Source organism: Haematobia irritans, chromosome 5, assembly GCF_050003625.1.
Source record: "Haematobia irritans isolate KBUSLIRL chromosome 5, ASM5000362v1, whole genome shotgun sequence".
Taxonomy (NCBI): Eukaryota; Metazoa; Arthropoda; class Insecta; order Diptera; family Muscidae; genus Haematobia; species Haematobia irritans.
The window spans coordinates 155,107,971-155,125,581 of NC_134401.1; the positions used below are offsets into that span (position 1 = coordinate 155,107,971).

General features: G+C 28.5%; 1 protein-coding gene across 4 annotated transcripts in view; it reads right to left on the minus strand.

The window, feature by feature from the left end:
• LOC142240706 (guanine nucleotide exchange factor DBS) overlaps positions 1-17,611 on the minus strand; it is a 381,804-nt gene that overhangs the window by 342,604 nt on the left and 21,589 nt on the right. The window contains exon 1 of one of the 4 annotated variants that reach the window (XM_075312412.1): positions 7,930-8,172. The exons of the other annotated variants lie outside the window; for them this stretch is intronic. Within the exon in view, the coding sequence (XP_075168527.1) occupies positions 7,930-7,981 (52 nt within the window). The 5' untranslated portion in view covers positions 7,982-8,172. Of the gene's footprint in view, positions 1-7,929; positions 8,173-17,611 lie in introns of those variants that run through there. 4 annotated transcript variants of the gene reach the window in all.

The following is a 17,611-nucleotide window of genomic DNA, read 5'->3' on the forward strand; positions in this document are numbered from 1 at the left end:
AAAATTTTCTAAAAAATTTATTTCTATAGAAAATTTTGTCAAAATTTTATTTCTATTCCATTAGCCCCAACTTTTGCAAAATTTTACCTCTATAGAAAATTTTGTCAAAATTTTATTTCTATGGAAAATTTTCTCAAAAATTTATATTTCTATAGAAAATTTTGTCACAATTTTATTTCTACAGAAAATGTTCTCAAAAATTTATATTTCTATAGAAAATTTTGTCAAAATTTTATTTCTATAGAAAATTTTCTCAAAATTTAATTTCTACAGAAAATTTTGTCAAAATTTTATTTCCATTAGCCTCAATTTTTGCAGAATTTTATTTCTATAAAAAATTTTTGCAAAATTTTATTTCTATAAAAAATTGTTGCAAAATTTTATTTTTATAGAAAATTTTCTCAAAATTTTATATTTCTATAGAAAATTTTGTCAAAATTTTATTTCTATAGAAAATTTTGTCAAAATTTTATTTCTATAGAAAATTTTGTCAAAATTTTATATTTATAGAAAATGTTGTCAAAATTTTATGTCTATAGAAAATAGCCTCAACATTTGCAAAATTTTATTTCTATAGAAAATTTTCTCAAAATTTTATTTCTATAATATTTGTAAAAACTATATTTCTATAGAAAATTTTGTCAAAATTTTCTGTAGAAATAAAATTATAGAAATTTTTGCCAAAATTTTATTTCCTTAGAAAATTTTGTCACAATTTTATTTCTATAGAAAATTTTCTAAAAAATTTATTTCTATAGAAAATTTTGTCAAAATTTTATTTCTATTCCATTAGCCCCAACTTTTGCAAAATTTTACTTCTATAGAAAATTTTGTCAAAATTTTATTTCTATGGAAAATTTTCTCAAAAATTTATATTTCTATAGAAAATTTTGTCACAATTTTATTTCTACAGAAAATGTTCTCAAAAATTTATATTTCTATAGAAAATTTTGTCAAAATTTTATTTCTATAGAAAATTTTCTCAAAATTTAATTTCTACAGAAAATTTTCTCAAAATTTTATTTCCATTAGCCTCAATTTTTGCAGAATTTTATTTCTATAAAAAATTTTTGCAAAATTTTATTTCTATAAAAAATTGTTGCAAAATTTTATTTTTATAGAAAATTTTCTCAAAATTTTATATTTCTATAGAAAATTTTGTCAAAATTTTATTTCTATAGAAAATTTTGTCAAAATTTTATTTCTATAGAAAATTTTTGCTAAATTTTATTTTTATAGAAAATTTTGTCAAAATTTTATGTCTATAGAAAATTGTCGCAAATTTTTATTTCTATAGAAAATTGTTGCAAAATTTTATTTCTATAGAAAATTTTCTCAAAATTTTATTTCTACAGAAAATTTTTCAAAATTTTATTTCCATTCCATTAGCCTCAACTTTTGCAAAATTTTACTTCTATAGAAAATTTTGTAAAACTTTATTTCTATAGAAAATTTTCTCAAAATTTTATTTTTACTATACTATATTTCTATAGAAAATTTTGTCAACGTTTTATTTCTATAGAAAATTTTGTCAAAATTTTATTTCTATAGAAAATTTTGTTAAAATTTTATTTCTATAAAAAATTTTGTCAAAATTTTACTTCTATAGAAAATGTTGTCAAAATTTTATTTCTATAGAAAATTTTCTCAAATTTTTTTCTTCTATAGAAAATTTTGTCAAAATTTTATTTCTATAGAAAATTTTCTCAAAATTTTATTTTTACTATACTATATTTCTATAGAAAATTTTGTCAACGTTTTATTTCTATAGAAAATTTTGTCAAAATTTTATTTCTATAGAAAATTTTGTTAAAATTTTATTTCTATAAAAAATTTTGTCAAAATTTTACTTCTATAGAAAATGTTGTCAAAATTTTATTTCTATAGAAAATTTTCTCAAAATTTAATTTCTATAGAAAATTTTCTCAAAATTTAATTTCTATAGAAAATTTTCTCAAAATTTTATTTCCATTCCATTCCATTAGCCTCAACTATTGCAGAATTTTATTTCTATAAAAAATTTTTGCAAAATTTTATTTCTATAAAAAATTTTTGCAAAATTTTATTTTTGTAGAAAATTTTCTCAAAAATTTATATTTCTATAGAAAATTTTGTCAAAATTTTATTTCTATAGAAAAATTTTGCTAAATTTTATATTTATAGAAAATGTTGTCAAAATTTTATTTCTATAGAAAATTGTCGCAAAATTTTATTTCTATAGAAAATTGTTGCAAAATTTTATTTCGATAGAAAATTTTTGTAAAATTTTGTTTCTATAAAATATTTTTGCAAAATTTTATATTTATAGAAAATTCTGTGAAAATTTTATTTTTATATAAATTTTTGTCAAAATTGTATTTCTATAGAAAATTATATTGCACTATTTTTTATGCTGCATTTGTCTTCAATTAATAAATAATATCTGCAATGGTAAAAAATAGACTGTTTCGAAAAACAATCCATCTAGATTTTTAATTACTATGGAATATGTCCGAAACGGAAGCATTGGCAACAAAAATTGCATCTGGTAACAATGCATGTCTTAAACTTATCCATTCCATTCCATTTCATCAAAAACCCCAAAGATATAAAACAATTATCCCTGTAATAGATAACTATAGAAAGTCGTCATCAGAGCAAGCCAAAATCCATTAGCCTCAACTTAACCAACCATAAGTGACGAGAGTTAAATAACAATCAAAGGACTAGGACACACACTAAAATCACTTAACATGTCAAAATGATGTCAGTTAAAAGATGAAATTGACACTTGCTTTTGTTTCGAGAGATAGTTAAGGGAAAAAACAGTACAGGCTTTAGGAACAGGCAGCTCAGACATGGTGGCAGACACTGAAGGCGAAGAAATGCAGGCAAATGACTTAACACCATTATGCAATTGCCTGTCTATCAGTAAGTGTCACTTTAGCCTCCATCCACAGCCTCAATACCCAGCCAGCCGCCAATATCCATCAACATTGAGAGGATGGCAAGGAAAACAATTGAAAGTTCTATAAACTTGGATCTATTTGTACTCAAATTGGGTGGGTGGGTTGTAGTCTATTACAAAAGTGGAAAATCGGTTTTAAATCTAAACAAATTTTTATCAAAAAAAAAACGAAGTCGATGTTGACTTTTTGTAAATTTCAAATATAGGTAATCGTTTTTTTTATGTTTTATAGAATGGAGTCGTATCAACTAATCGATCTTATACAGAAATATAAAATAAAATATCACCACAATTTTTATAACTAAAATTTTAATTGAATTTTTAAAAGCGTTTCAAATAAAAAATTATTTATTGTGTTTTTAATAAAAACAAAAATGACAAAAACTGATTGTATCAACTAATGTTTTAAATAGTTTTGGTGATTGACACTATTATTATTTTATTTTTTTCTTAAGGCTTAAGTTTTAAAATCCAATGAGGGGCGTATATAAGTTGAATTTATCACTCATTTTATTTTTATTTTTTTTTTAATATCACTAAATTTAATATCACCCAATAATATATATTTTTAACAAAATCTTCATAAACTTACTCTTTTTTTCTTTTCTTTTAAATTTCTTAATTTTATCATAATTTTTCTTGAAAAACTTTTTTGGTTTCATCATCATTTTTATATTAAAATTTCTTCGAGTAGCAAAATTAATTTCATAAAATTTACACACACACACACGTTTGAGTTGAACTTCAAATACACGATAAATATGCGAACGCAACACGGGACACAACACGATGCACGTATTAATTGCAAAATAAATAATTAAATGAATGAGTTATTGAAAAAATAAACAGCAAGCTAAACTTTTGCTGGTGAATTGACTAGGTAGACTGATGATGGAAACGATCAATAAATAAAAGTTCGAGGGTCTATGAACAAAATAGCCCGATGACAAAAGAAGAAATGTGTAATATAAAAAAATAAGTCTGTACTCATTGGATGAGTTACGCGTTACGCAAAGTTCCTATAGGTCGTAGACGACTTGGAAGACTGTGTTTTAATTGAGTGGTCATAGAATGAAGTTGTTAGATGAGACTAATCATCGATTAGATTGACGATGGGAATTTTTGTATATTGACAAACTTCGCGGACTGTAATGAATACAGTTAGTTATTAATTTCAAGGTTCTCCTTAATCTTTAAAACATAGGAAGAAAAGAAAACTAAAGCATAATACATAAATTCATTGTATTTCAAGATGAAGCGCATGCGCACAGTTTGCCTTCATTGTGATCATTTAGTGTGTTTGGAAATGAACGTCAAACATCAAGTGGCTATTATTAATTGTTGAACTTTTTTCTTAATCGATCATATTTTTGTTTTTATGGAATAGTTTAAAGTATTTCAGTTTTATTTTAGTTTTGTTCTAGACTTGGTGGCATTTAAAATATCATTGACTAGCTATATTTATTCGAGACATTTTGTTTATATTGGGTTTTAGCTCAGAGTTAATGCCATAGCTCATATGTGGAGGAAGTAAAGTTTCTTTCAACAAAGCTATTAATTAATGGAATATATTTTTATGAACTGTTTAATCGAAACATATAGACTTTTCCAATAGCCAATAATTGATAATTGAAAAAATGCATTAATTACAATATTGAAAGATCTTTTGTAAACAAAAATAAGTATCCAGATTGGATTGATTTTGATGAACAAGTTGCTTTTACAGCGTCTAAATATAGTTCATCTTAATTTAGCTGTGAATTCAGGTAATGACAAAATTTTCTATAGAAATAAAATTTTGACAAAATTTCTATAGAAATAAAATGTTGACAAAATTTTCTATAGAAAGGAAACTTTGACAAAATTTCTTATAGAAATAAAATTTTGACAAAATTTTCTATAGAAATAAAATTTTGACAATTTTTTTTCTATAGTAAATTTTGTCAACATTTTATTTTCAAAGAAAATTTTCTCAAAATTTTATTTTTATAGAAAATTTTGTCACAATTTTATTTCTATAGAAAATTTAGTCAAAATTTTATTTCTATAGAAAATTTTTTCAAAATTTTATTTCTATAGAAAATTTTCTCCAAATTTTATTTCTATAGAAAATGTTGTCAAAATTTTATTTCTATAGAAAAGTTTTTCAAAATTTTATTTCTATAGAAAATTTTGTACAAATTTTATTTCCGCGAAGTTTGTCAATATACGAAAATTCCCATCGTCAATCTAATCGATGATTAGTCTCATCTAACAACTTCATTCTATGGCCACTCAATTAAAACACAGTCTTCCAAGTCGTCTACGACCTATAGGAACTTTGCGTAACGCGTAACTCATCCAATAAGTAAAGACTTATTTTGACAAAATTTTCTATAGAAATCAAATTTTTACAAAATTTTCTATAGAAATAAAATGTTGACAAAATTTTCTATAGAAATAAAATTTTGACAAAATTTTCTGTAGAAATAAAATTTTGACAAAATTCTCTACAGAAATAAAATTTTGACAAAATTTTCTGTAGAAATAAAATTTTGACAAAATTTTCTATAGAAATAAAATTTTGAGAAAATTATCTATAGAAATAAAATTGTGAAAACAAATTCTATAGAAATAAATTTTTACTAAATAAGATTTTTTGTTTGGTAGATTTTTGGTAAAATTTTCTCCAAATTTTGGTCGATTATTTTTGGCTCGAATGGCACCCGAGCCTTACGTTAGGTGGCAGCCTGATGTTTCAGGCTCACTTAGACTATTCAGTCCATTGTGATACCACATTGGTGAACTTCTCTCTTATCACTGAGTGATTCCATGTTAAGCTCAATGACAATGGACCTCATTTTTATAGCCGAGTCCGAACGGCGTTCCACATTGCAGTGAAACCACTTAGAGAAGCTTTGAAACCCTCAGAAATGTCACCAGCATTACTGAGGTGGGATAATCCACCGCTGTGTTCGGTCGAAGCAGCAATCGAACCGACGACCTTGTGTATGCAAGGCGGGCATGCTAACTATTGCACCACGGTGGCTCCTGTGCCTTAGGTGCTTAAATATTCCGGTAACCACACAGTCATATTGGACATTTCGACGTTTTCTTTTCCGAAAATCGATGTCGGTTTTTTTTTCTAATCCTTAAGCCGAAAATTATGCTATACAAAAGGTAGTGCGGTCTGAGCGGATATTTAAATATCCTTTGACGTAATTTTACCACAAATTTTAGTAAACCAAAAGGAGGTCTAGTGACCAAAAGCGCCGGATGACTGGTTTATCTTCTTAACTCTATTGTCAGTTTTTTCTTGGAAAATCTCACTTTCGGTTGAACGGAAGAACCGATGTTTAAGATGTTCTAGAACACCCAATTCAATGTTAAATGTTGGCAATTAGATCTGAAAAAAAAACTTGCAAATATTCCATCTGCATGTAATCTTTTTTCCTCCGAACTAAAACATAAAGGTGAAAAATAGCAAACGATGTTTTCTATTTCAGCAAACTGAGTCTGCTTTCTCTTTTTGATTTCTCCGCAATGAGTTCCATCGTCATTGAGCTAAACTTAGAAACGAGCAGCACTCACTTTTAAGAGAGAAGTCAATCACTGTGGTATAACAATGGACTGAATAGTATATGGGAGCCTGAAATATCGAGCTTCCATTATAACCTATCCTTGAGTGTAGTCATCTTCCATCTGCTCACATCTCTGATCATGAAGTGTTTAAGCAATCTAGTGACATTACACTGCTGAAACTGCCTCTGACCTTACATACAGAGTCTAGATTCACTTATGAACTCGGGAAAATATTTTGTCGACGGTAACCAATCTAAGGCCAATTCATTGGTCAGCGACTATAAATGTTGTTGGAGAAGTAGCTCGGAGAAACCTCTCAGTTAAGGCCCTAAGACATTTCTGTGTATTTAAAGCTTTTAATCTAAATTTCAGTACCAGTGTGAGATGCTTCGTTCGCATTATCCGATAAATTTGAATTTGAATTTTATGTTTATTTCAATATCAAGAGAGTATAGAAATCAATAAGATATATTAAAATTTAAAAATTGTGACCAACTGGAGAGCTGGTACAAGTCCTGTAATAGGTCCATTAGTGACATTTTGCACCAATTTCCCGTAAGGCACCTACTGGTGCTATCTAATTTCGATTCATGGCTTTCCGAGTCGAGTCAACGTAACAAAACGAGTAAAATGCTGAAAATACCGATTGAATTGAACACCTGTTCATTTGGTAACACATACTATTTTACCTTAACGAATTGTAAGGGAATAGCATCGTATAACCCATAATACCTTATATCGTGGTGTAAAGAAATTAACATAATTTTTTGGTGTAATAGGTATGATAAGCCGTACAGACCTGCTTCCACTCACAAAAATATTATTTAATACCTTATAATGTTGAATTTCTTTATGCATAAAACTCCCTTGAAGAAATTCAAAGCACGTACCCACTGACCATAAAAATACATTTGAGTCATTCATGTAATCAATCAACAATTTCTTGGGTGTCACAAAATGAGGGAACAGTTGGGTGGTGGGTGGTGATGAGAGAAGTTTTTTGTCCAATCCTAAAGTTCAAGTTGAAGGTGTTTAAAAATTATTACAATTATAGATTTTTAGCTATTCTTTAAACGAAACAACATCCTTGGCCAATATCCTTTGTCAATGGAAGCTGAAAGTCTCGTTGTTATTTGAACCATCATTGCATATAGTCTTTTTAATGTGGAAAATAGTTTCCCTACATGGCTGCCTAAATACTCTATGGTTATATTGTAAAATTGCCTTTACAGGAGATTTTTTTATTCACTATGTATATTAGGCGAGGAAACACCCCAGACGGCAAGGAGTCCAAGACGATTATACATACAAAGAACCAAATCTGTTGAAATCGCGGCTACAGACAAATGTGGATTTTTATGGAGTCATATATACGATATAATGTAAATATTCAATATTTATATCCATTATTAATTGTTTACCATTTCGCTTTTTGTCGCTGTCGGCTATTTTAATTTGTGGTGTTTTTTGCATGAATAGGAACTTTTCACTGGATTTGTTGTTTATTTAACACTTGTTATGGATTCGCACTTAACATTTGTTTATTCAAAAACAAAATCTATTTATTTTCTTGTATTTGAAATTATTTAAATAATTTTATTTCTTGAGTGCCGCCTTTTTTGTTTTTTCATTTAACTTTGCAGTTGTTTCTTGTGTATTTGTTTCGCTTGTACACTCTAAACTGCTCTGCTGCAGAACATACACACAACAGCTGATTGTCATTGACGTTGAGAGAGTGGAAGAGAGAACATATGTTACTAACAGAGATGGTTAACGAACATATGACTTCCAAATGGTTTAGAACGGAAATGAACTGAAATGGCCGTTGAGGATTTTTTTTTGTTTTTTGAATTTAATGAATGAGTTTTAACAAAACAAACAAAAACTATGTTTGATGTTATTCCATATAATAGTTAATAATAACTTAGTATATTAAGGAATTACTGTAAATTTGTTTGGCTTTAAGAGCTTACGATAATGAAGCAAAGCCAAAAACACCATTAAATAGCATCAACTTTAAAAAATATTATGGCTAAATGTAGGAACCATGTTCATATTTCAAAAATTAAAAATAAAGGTGCATATTCAATTCGAGTTTTATCGGCAAACATCTATAATCATTCTGTAAAAGCAGAATAAAAATATTTCGTTTTTGGTAAATTTTATTATAAATTGGTGATCCAATGGTATATACATATTTTTTCATTAAATACAAATAAACAAATAAAACCTTTAACACTTTTTAAGTGAGAATTTTTTAACCGGAAATTTATCCAACGTAGATATAATTCAATTTTCTACATGACTTATGTTAGTAAATTAATTTCAGCGAAAGAGAAGAACACCAAAATTGTGGAGTTGATTCATATGATGGATATGCGAACATGGTATTTATCTATATTTGGGAGGTGTCCCTTTATGACATAATATGTATATGATAATATGTATATTAAAATTTCACGAAATGCGAAATATTCTAAATATTTCAGGTACTCTCTTCTTATTCGATTTATGGATTAATAAAAATCTTTTTCTTAATTTATATAAGTAAATACATTTGCATAAATATTATAATAAGATTCATTGGAACTAATTTTAGCATTAGTCTTTTTTAGCTTAATGATTTTCATATTAATTACTTAATATTCAAATTTCCATTGGGTGTGAGCGGGTAGATTAATAACGGCTCTCTGGCTCTATTACACATATTCATTACACTTCAATTTCATATTTTATCCAACAAAAAAATGCATTATTAGAATTATGTCTTTATTTGTTTCACCCTCCCATATTTGCAATGTCCTACTATGGACAATTTTTGGGGGTTCTTTAAACAAACCCCCTTTGCATTTATCATAATGAGAAATGTTTAACAAGTTCTGGCAAAACTATTCGAAATATTCCTTTTTTTCTATTAACACCCCATTGCTCATTTTCTCTCTCCCTCTCTCTCTGCACCCACAACATTGGCAATGTTTGTTTTTGGTAACTATGAGTCATTCCGTCAGTCAGCCTGTCACTCGAAGAGATTTGGGTTGTCTGACAATGGGTCTGGCACACACTTTGTGACTAATATGCTCAAGGTCGTTAAGCAAAAACAGTGTTTTGAGGATAGATGGAGCAAAAAACCAGTAAAAAACAAATGCATCAACATAGCGAAAGGGATGACATGGAAATGAGAATGGAAACGAAACTGAAAGAAAAACAAAAACTGAGAAGTACAAATGAAAACTTTTTTTGCCAAAAAAATTAAATGAAGACGAACAAATATATCACAAATAAGAAATGATGTGAAACTGGCTTAGCAACAACAACAATGAACTCAGATTTTATGCTACCAAAGAGATAGAAAGAGAGATGCCAAATGAGAAACCTAATGTATACAAAAAAATGAATAGCCAAATAAAATTTGTTATAAAGGGTGATTTGTTAAGAGCTTGATAACTTTTTTAAAAAAAAAAACGCATAAAATTTGCAAAATCTCATCGGTTCTTTATTTGAAACGTTAGATTGGTCCATGACATTTACTTTTTGAAGATAATTTCATTTAAATGTTGACCGCGGCTGCGTCTTAGGTGGTCCATTCGGAAAGTCCAATTTTGGGCAACTTTTTCGAGCATTTCGGCCGGAATAGCCCGAATTTCTTCGGAAATGTTGTCTTCCAAAGCTGGAATAGTTGCTGGCTTATTTCTGTAGACTTTAGACTTGACGTAGCCCCACAAAAAAATAGTCTAAAAGCGTCAAATCGCATGATCTTGGTGGCCAACTTACCGGTCCATTTCTTGAGATGAATTGTTCTCCGAAGTTTTCCCTCAAAATGGCCATAGAATCGCGAGCTGTGTGGCATGTAGCGCCATCTTGTTGAAACCACATGTCAACCAAGTTCAGTTCTTCCATTTTTGGCAACAAAAAGTTTGTTAGCATCGAACGATAGCGATCGCCATTCACCGTAACGTTGCGTCCAACAGCATCTTTGAAAAAATACGGTCCAATGATTCCACCAGCGTACAAACCACACCAAACAGTGCATTTTTCGGGATGCATGGGCAGTTCTTGAACGGCTTCTGGTTGCTCTTCACTCCAAATGCGGCAATTTTGCTTATTTACGTAGCCATTCAACCAGAAATGAGCCTCATCGCTGAACAAAATTTGTCGATAAAAAAGCGGATTTTCTGCCAACTTTTCTAGGGCCCATTCACTGAAAATTCGACGTTGTGGCTCGTTAGTAAGTCTATTCATGATGAAATGTCAAAGCATACTGAGCATCTTTCTCTTTGACACCATGTCTGAAATCCCACGTGATCTGTCAAATACTAATGCATGAAAATCCTAACCTCAAAAGAATCACCCTTTATATCTCACAACTAACTAGTACAAGAAGGTGTCATTTGGATTACATCTGCATTTGTGCAATAATAGCTTCGTGTAATAGTTAATAATAAGTTTTGATAATTATTAATTAATTAAGGGAATAAGGGAACAAATTTTACAGTTGGCTGATAGAGAGTAGCAATGTTTTGCTAGTGATTTTCCCCAGTTCACAATTCCAATTAGAAGTGTATTAACAAATGTTATTAATATATTTATTAATTCAATTGGTAAATTAGTTATGGAAAATTGTTGGAAGGCGTTCGTATAAATTTTTGCCAACACACATACTGACTCTTTTGCATAGTTTTATCGGAAAAGTAAGCGGACATACCGAAAGTCGTTATTAAATTTTGCGATAGAAATCCAAACGATTGACCACACTACAATTTATTTTTGACAGCATAAACGACATATTTATGTGAGCGAACTTACTCACAATAACTTTGATAACATAGTAGTTCAAATAACACGAACATTCAAAATTTTAAAAATATTGAATGCCTAGAAAATTTTGTCAAAATTTTAATATTATAGAAATATTTTTAAAAATTTTATTTTTATAGAAATGTTTTTCAAAATTTTACATCTATATAAAATTTAAAAATTTTATTTCTAAAGAAAATTGTGTCAAAATTTTGCTTCTATAAAAAACTTGGTGAACATTTTATTTCTACACAAAATTTTTTAAATTTTTTTTCTATAAAAAATTTGGTCAAAATTTTATTTCTATAAAAAATTTGTTCAAAAATTTATTTCTATAGAAAATTTGGTCATAGTTTTATTTAAAAAAAAATTTGGTCATAATTTTATTTCTATAGAAAATTTTCTCAAAAAGTTATTTCTAAAGAAAATTGTGTCAAAATTTTGTTTCTATAAAAAATTTGGTGAAAATTTTATTTCTATAAAAAATTTGGTCATAATTTTATTTCAAGAGAAAATTTGTTCAACATTTTATTCCTATAGAAAATTTGGTCAAAATTTTATTTATATAGAAAGTTTTCTCAAAATTTTATTTCTATAGAAATTTTTGCCAAAATTTTATTTCTATAGAAAATTTTGTCAAAATTATATTTCTATAGAAAATGTTGTCAAAATTTTTTTCTATAGAAAATTTTGTCAAAATATTATATCTATACAAAATTTTGTCAACATTTTATTTCTATAGAAAATTTTGTCATAATTTTATTTCTATAGAAAATAGGTCAACATTGTATTTATGTGTCAGAATTTTATTTCTACAGAAAATTTTGGCAAAATTTTATTTCTATAAAAAATCTTGGGAAGATTTTATTTCTATCGAAAATTTTCTCAACATTTTATATCTATAGAAAATGTTGTCATAATTTTATTTCAAGAAAAAATTTGGTCAACATTTTATTTCTATAGAAAATACGCTCACAATTTTATATAGAAAATGTGGTCATAATTTTATTTTTATTTCTATAGAAAATTTGGTCAAAATTTTATTTCTACAAAAATTTTCTCAAATTTTGTTTCTATAAAAAATTTGGTCAAAATTTTATTTCTATAAAAAATTTGGTCAAAATTTTATTTCTATAAAAAATTTGTTCAAAAATTTATTTCTATAGAAAATTTTCTCAAAAAGTTATTTCTAAAGAAAATTGTGTCAAAATTTTGTTTCTATAAAACATTTGGTCAACATTTTATTTCTATAGAAAATTTGGTCAAAATTTTATTTCTGTAGTAAATTTGGTCAAAATTTTATTCCTATAGAAAATAGGTCAAAATTTTATTTATATAGAAAATTTTGCCAAAATTTTATTTCTATAGAAAATTTGGTCAAAATTATATTTCTATAGAAAATGTTGTGAAAATTTTTTTCTATAGAAAATTTTGTCAAAATATTATATCTATACAAAATTTTGTCAAAATTTTATTTCTATAGAAAATTTTGTCATAATTTTATTTCTATAGAAAATAGGTCAACATTGTATTTATGTGTCAGAATTTTATTTCTACAGAAAATTTTGGCAAAATTTTATTTCTATAAAAAATCTTGGGAAGATTTTATTTCTATCGAAAATTTTCTCAACATTTTATATCTATAGAAAATGTTGTCATAATTTTATTTCAAGAAAAAATTTGGTCAACATTTTATTTCTATAGAAAATACGCTCACAATTTTATATAGAAAATGTGGTCATAATTTTATTTTTATTTCTATAGAAAATTTGGTCAAAATTTTATTTCTACAAAAATTTTCTCAAATTTTGTTTCTATAAAAAATTTGGTCAAAATTTTATTTCTATAAAAAATTTGGTCAAAATTTTATTTCTATAAAAAATTTGTTCAAAAATTTATTTCTATAGAAAATTTTCTCAAAAAGTTATTTCTAAAGAAAATTGTGTCAAAATTTTGTTTCTATAAAACATTTGGTCAACATTTTATTTCTATAGAAAATTTGGTCAAAATTTTATTTCTGTAGTAAATTTGGTCAAAATTTTATTCCTATAGAAAATAGGTCAAAATTTTATTTATATAGAAAATTTTGCCAAAATTTTATTTCTATAGAAAATTTGGTCAAAATTATATTTCTATAGAAAATGTTGTGAAAATTTTTTTCTATAGAAAATTTTGTCAAAATATTATATCTATACAAAATTTTGTCAAAATTTTATTTCTATAGAAAATTTTGTCATAATTTTATTTCTATAGAAAATAGGTCAACATTGTATTTATGTGTCAGAATTTTATTTCTACAGAAAATTTTGTCAAAATTTTATTTCAACATAAAATTTTGTCAAAATTCTATTTCTATAAAAAATTTTGCCAAGATTTTATTTCTATCGAAAATTTTGTCAACATTATATATCTATAGAAAATGTGCTTAAAATTTGGTCAACATTTTATTTCTATAGAAAATACGCTCACAATATTATATAGAAAATGTGGTCATAATTTTATTTTTATTTCTATAGAAAATTTGGTCAAAATTTTATTTCTATAGAAAATAGGTTAAAATTTTATTTCTATAGAAAATTTTGTCAAAGATTTTTGGCACAAATTTATAGAAAATAGTGGAAAATTTTATTAAAATTTATTACCAAACAGTAGAAAAATCTACCATTTGTGGTAGAATTCTACCAACTGTAACCCTGCTCCTAGTGCAAAATTGTATTTTTGGACCGTGAACATGTAACATGTTTGTCGTAATCATCTTATCTTCCCGAATATTATGTATCTGATTTCGACAATCATTTTAGGTTTACGGAGTAAATAACAATTTTACGGCAAAAATGTTCCTAGGAGATGATTATATTAATTCTCTGCGTACAGCTAAAGAAAAACTACTTTCATCCGGAAGTAAATGTCAGACAAACGAAATTCTTCTTTTCTTAAAAAGTATTTTCTTTAGGAGCAAATAAACCCAAAATTTATAATAGGCAATGGAACGATTGTCTTTAATCTCTTTTATTTGGTTTTGAAAGAAAACAATTTAGCTTTAAAAGAAAACATTTCTTGTCTAAAAGTTCACCCCTCAGAAGAGAAAATTTGCCTTTCGAGGTATTAGAGAAAATTCAAAACTTTCTCCATTATTTTTCTCCCATTTTCAAATGGCATCCCTATGCCAAATGGATTGCAACATCATCTGAATAATGATGACGACAATAAGTCTCAAACGAAATTCAAAAGCATAGAAAAAAACGAAATGAATATCTGAAGCTGAGCTGTTATTGTGCCACAAAAAGAATGTCAGACAACAACCCTTAATGCTTAATGGATATAGAACTCAACGCAAAATACACACGCATACACACATTATATGCACGCAGCCACCATATAGACCCCTTCACTACACCCCCACACACGTTGTGATAAAAAATTAAGCATACAAAGAATAAAGCACCCACCCATAGGAAAATATTCGTAAACTAAATGAACGTTGGGTTTAATACCACCCACAATTGCATTCACTTCTTTCCCTTTCCCCACTATGGTGAATGGTAGCAACAAATTGACATTAAACTCAGCAAAAGTGGAAAACCGTAACGGCAACAACAACAAAAAAAGTAGCAGCCATCGGCAAACATGAGCATTCAAACAGGCTGAATGAAATAGAAAAAGTATCAGAGAAAAAAATAACTGAGATGCACAAAAACAATGTTCTCACACTCTCACCCAACAAGATGTGATGAGAGTACATTCAAAACAAGTCATTCATTCACGTGAGTATAAATTATGGTGTTTATCATTCCCCCCACACCTAAACAGCCACCCGCAAAATCACTTAATACGGCTCCTAGACAATGTATCGCTATATGCAAGAAATGATGTTGTAAAATAAAATCGTTCAAAATGTTTTATGTGTTGTTTGTTCTGAAAATCCCAGCAAAAATGTCATGATATGTAATTTTGTTGATTATAGACATGGATTATCTGAGGAAGATATATAAGTTTAATTTGAAAGTAAATACTATGTTGGAATCCTTAAAACTAAATTAGATCAGAACAGATACCAATCGCAAAGAGGTGTTATATAAGACGAAGTTGAACAGTATGGTACCTGATATCTACAGACATACTCAATCTTCTTTTATGCCCTCTGATCTTACCATATAGAGGGATTTAGCGGTTGACTATAATTTAAAGATACTGTAGAGTCAATTACGGGAACTTCTCCCAACAAAGTGGAAATTCTATACTCTCTGAAGACTTATAGGTTTTCTTCAAAATTGCATATAAACCTTGAGCGTTCATATATGGTGGAAATAGAAGGTCAATTATTATTTGGAACTAGTAAGTAACGCAATTTAAAACAAGTATATATGGCCGTAAGTTCGGCCAGGCCGAATCTTATGTACCCTCCACCATGGATAGCGTAGAAACTTCTACGAAAGACTGTCATCCACAATCGAATTACTTGGGTTGTGGTATCTTAAATCGTTTTCTAAATTGTGAGTTAGTCCATACGTGGCATATATTAGACAAAAAAGGTATGTGTAGGTAAGTCTACAAATAATTACGATTCGATATGGACTTTTGCACGGTACGTAGTGAGCTAGAATTGAAATATGGGGGTCGCTTATATGGGGGCTATATAAAATTATGAACTTGATATGGACCAATTTTTGTGTGATTGGGGATCGATTTATCTGACGGCTATATATAACTATAGACCGATATGGACCTAGTAAGGCATGGTTGTTAACGTCCACATACTAGCACAATGTACCAAATTTTAACTGACTCGGATGAAATTTGCTCCTCCAAGAGGCTCCAAAACCAAATCTCGGGATCGGGACTGGTATGGACTACTTTTGACATGGCTGTTAAATATCATATGCTACCACCACGTACCAAATTTCAACCAGATCGGATTGAATTTTGCTTCTCCAAAAGGCACCGGAGGTCAAATCTGGGGATCGGTTTTTATGGGGGCTATATATAATTATGGACTGATATGAACCAATTCCTGCATAGTTGTTGGAAACCATATACTAATATCACGTACCAAATTTCAATCGAATCGGATGAATTTTGCTCTTTCAAGGGGCTCCGGAGGTCAAATCTGGGGTTCGGTTTATATGGGTGCTATATATAATTATGGACCGATTTCGACCAATTTGTGCATGTGTGTTTGAAGCCATATACTAACACCACGTACCAAATTTCAACTGAATCAGATAAATTTTGGTCTTCCAAGAGGCTCCGGAGGTCAAATCTGGTGATCGGTTTGTATGGGGGCTATATATAATTATGGACCCATGTGGACCATGGTCATTAGAGACCACATACTAACACCATGTACCAAATTTCAGCATGATCGGATGAAATTTGCTTCTCTTAGAGGCTCCGCAAGCCAAATTGGGGGTTCGGTTTATATGGGGGCTATATATAGTTATGGACCGATGTGAACCAATTTTTGCATGGTTGTTTGATATCATATACTAACACCATGTACCAAATTTCAGCCGGATCGGATGAAATTTGCTTCTCTTTGAGGCTCCGCAAGCCAAATCGGGGGATCGGTTTATATGGGGGCTATATATAATTATGGAGCGATGTGGACCAATTTTTTCGTGGTCATTAGAGACCATATACTAACACCATGTACCAAATTTCAGTATGATCGGATGAAATTTGCTTCTCTTAGAGGCTCCGCAAGCCAAATTGGGGGATCGGTTTATATGGGGGCTATATATAATTATGGACCGATGTGAACCAATTTTTGCATGGTTGTTTGTTTCAGCCGGATCGGATCAAATTTGCTTCTCTTAGAGGCTCCGCAAGCCAAATCGGGGGATCGGTTTATATGGGGGCTATATATAATTATGAATTTTTGCATGGTTGTTAGAGACCATAGACTAACACCATGTACCAAATTTCAGCCGGATCGGATGAAATTTGCTTCTCTTAGAGGACTCGCAAGCCAAATTTGGAGGTCCGTTTATATGGGGGCTATACGTAAAAGTGGACCGATATGGCCCATTTGCAATACCATCCGACCTACATCAATAACAACTACACTGTTAGAAAAATATGTTTTTCATATGTTGCGATACAAACAAAATGTGTTTCGGGCACAATTTTTAAACACAATATATTTAAGTGCAAACATGTAATGTTCCTAAACTAACACTAAATGTTTGGGACATCTATGTTAATATGTTAGAATATATTATGTTTGTGGCATGAATGTTTCATAAACATCATATGTGTGAATGCAAACATATATAAATTTTCAAATTTCGACTAAACATACATATGTTG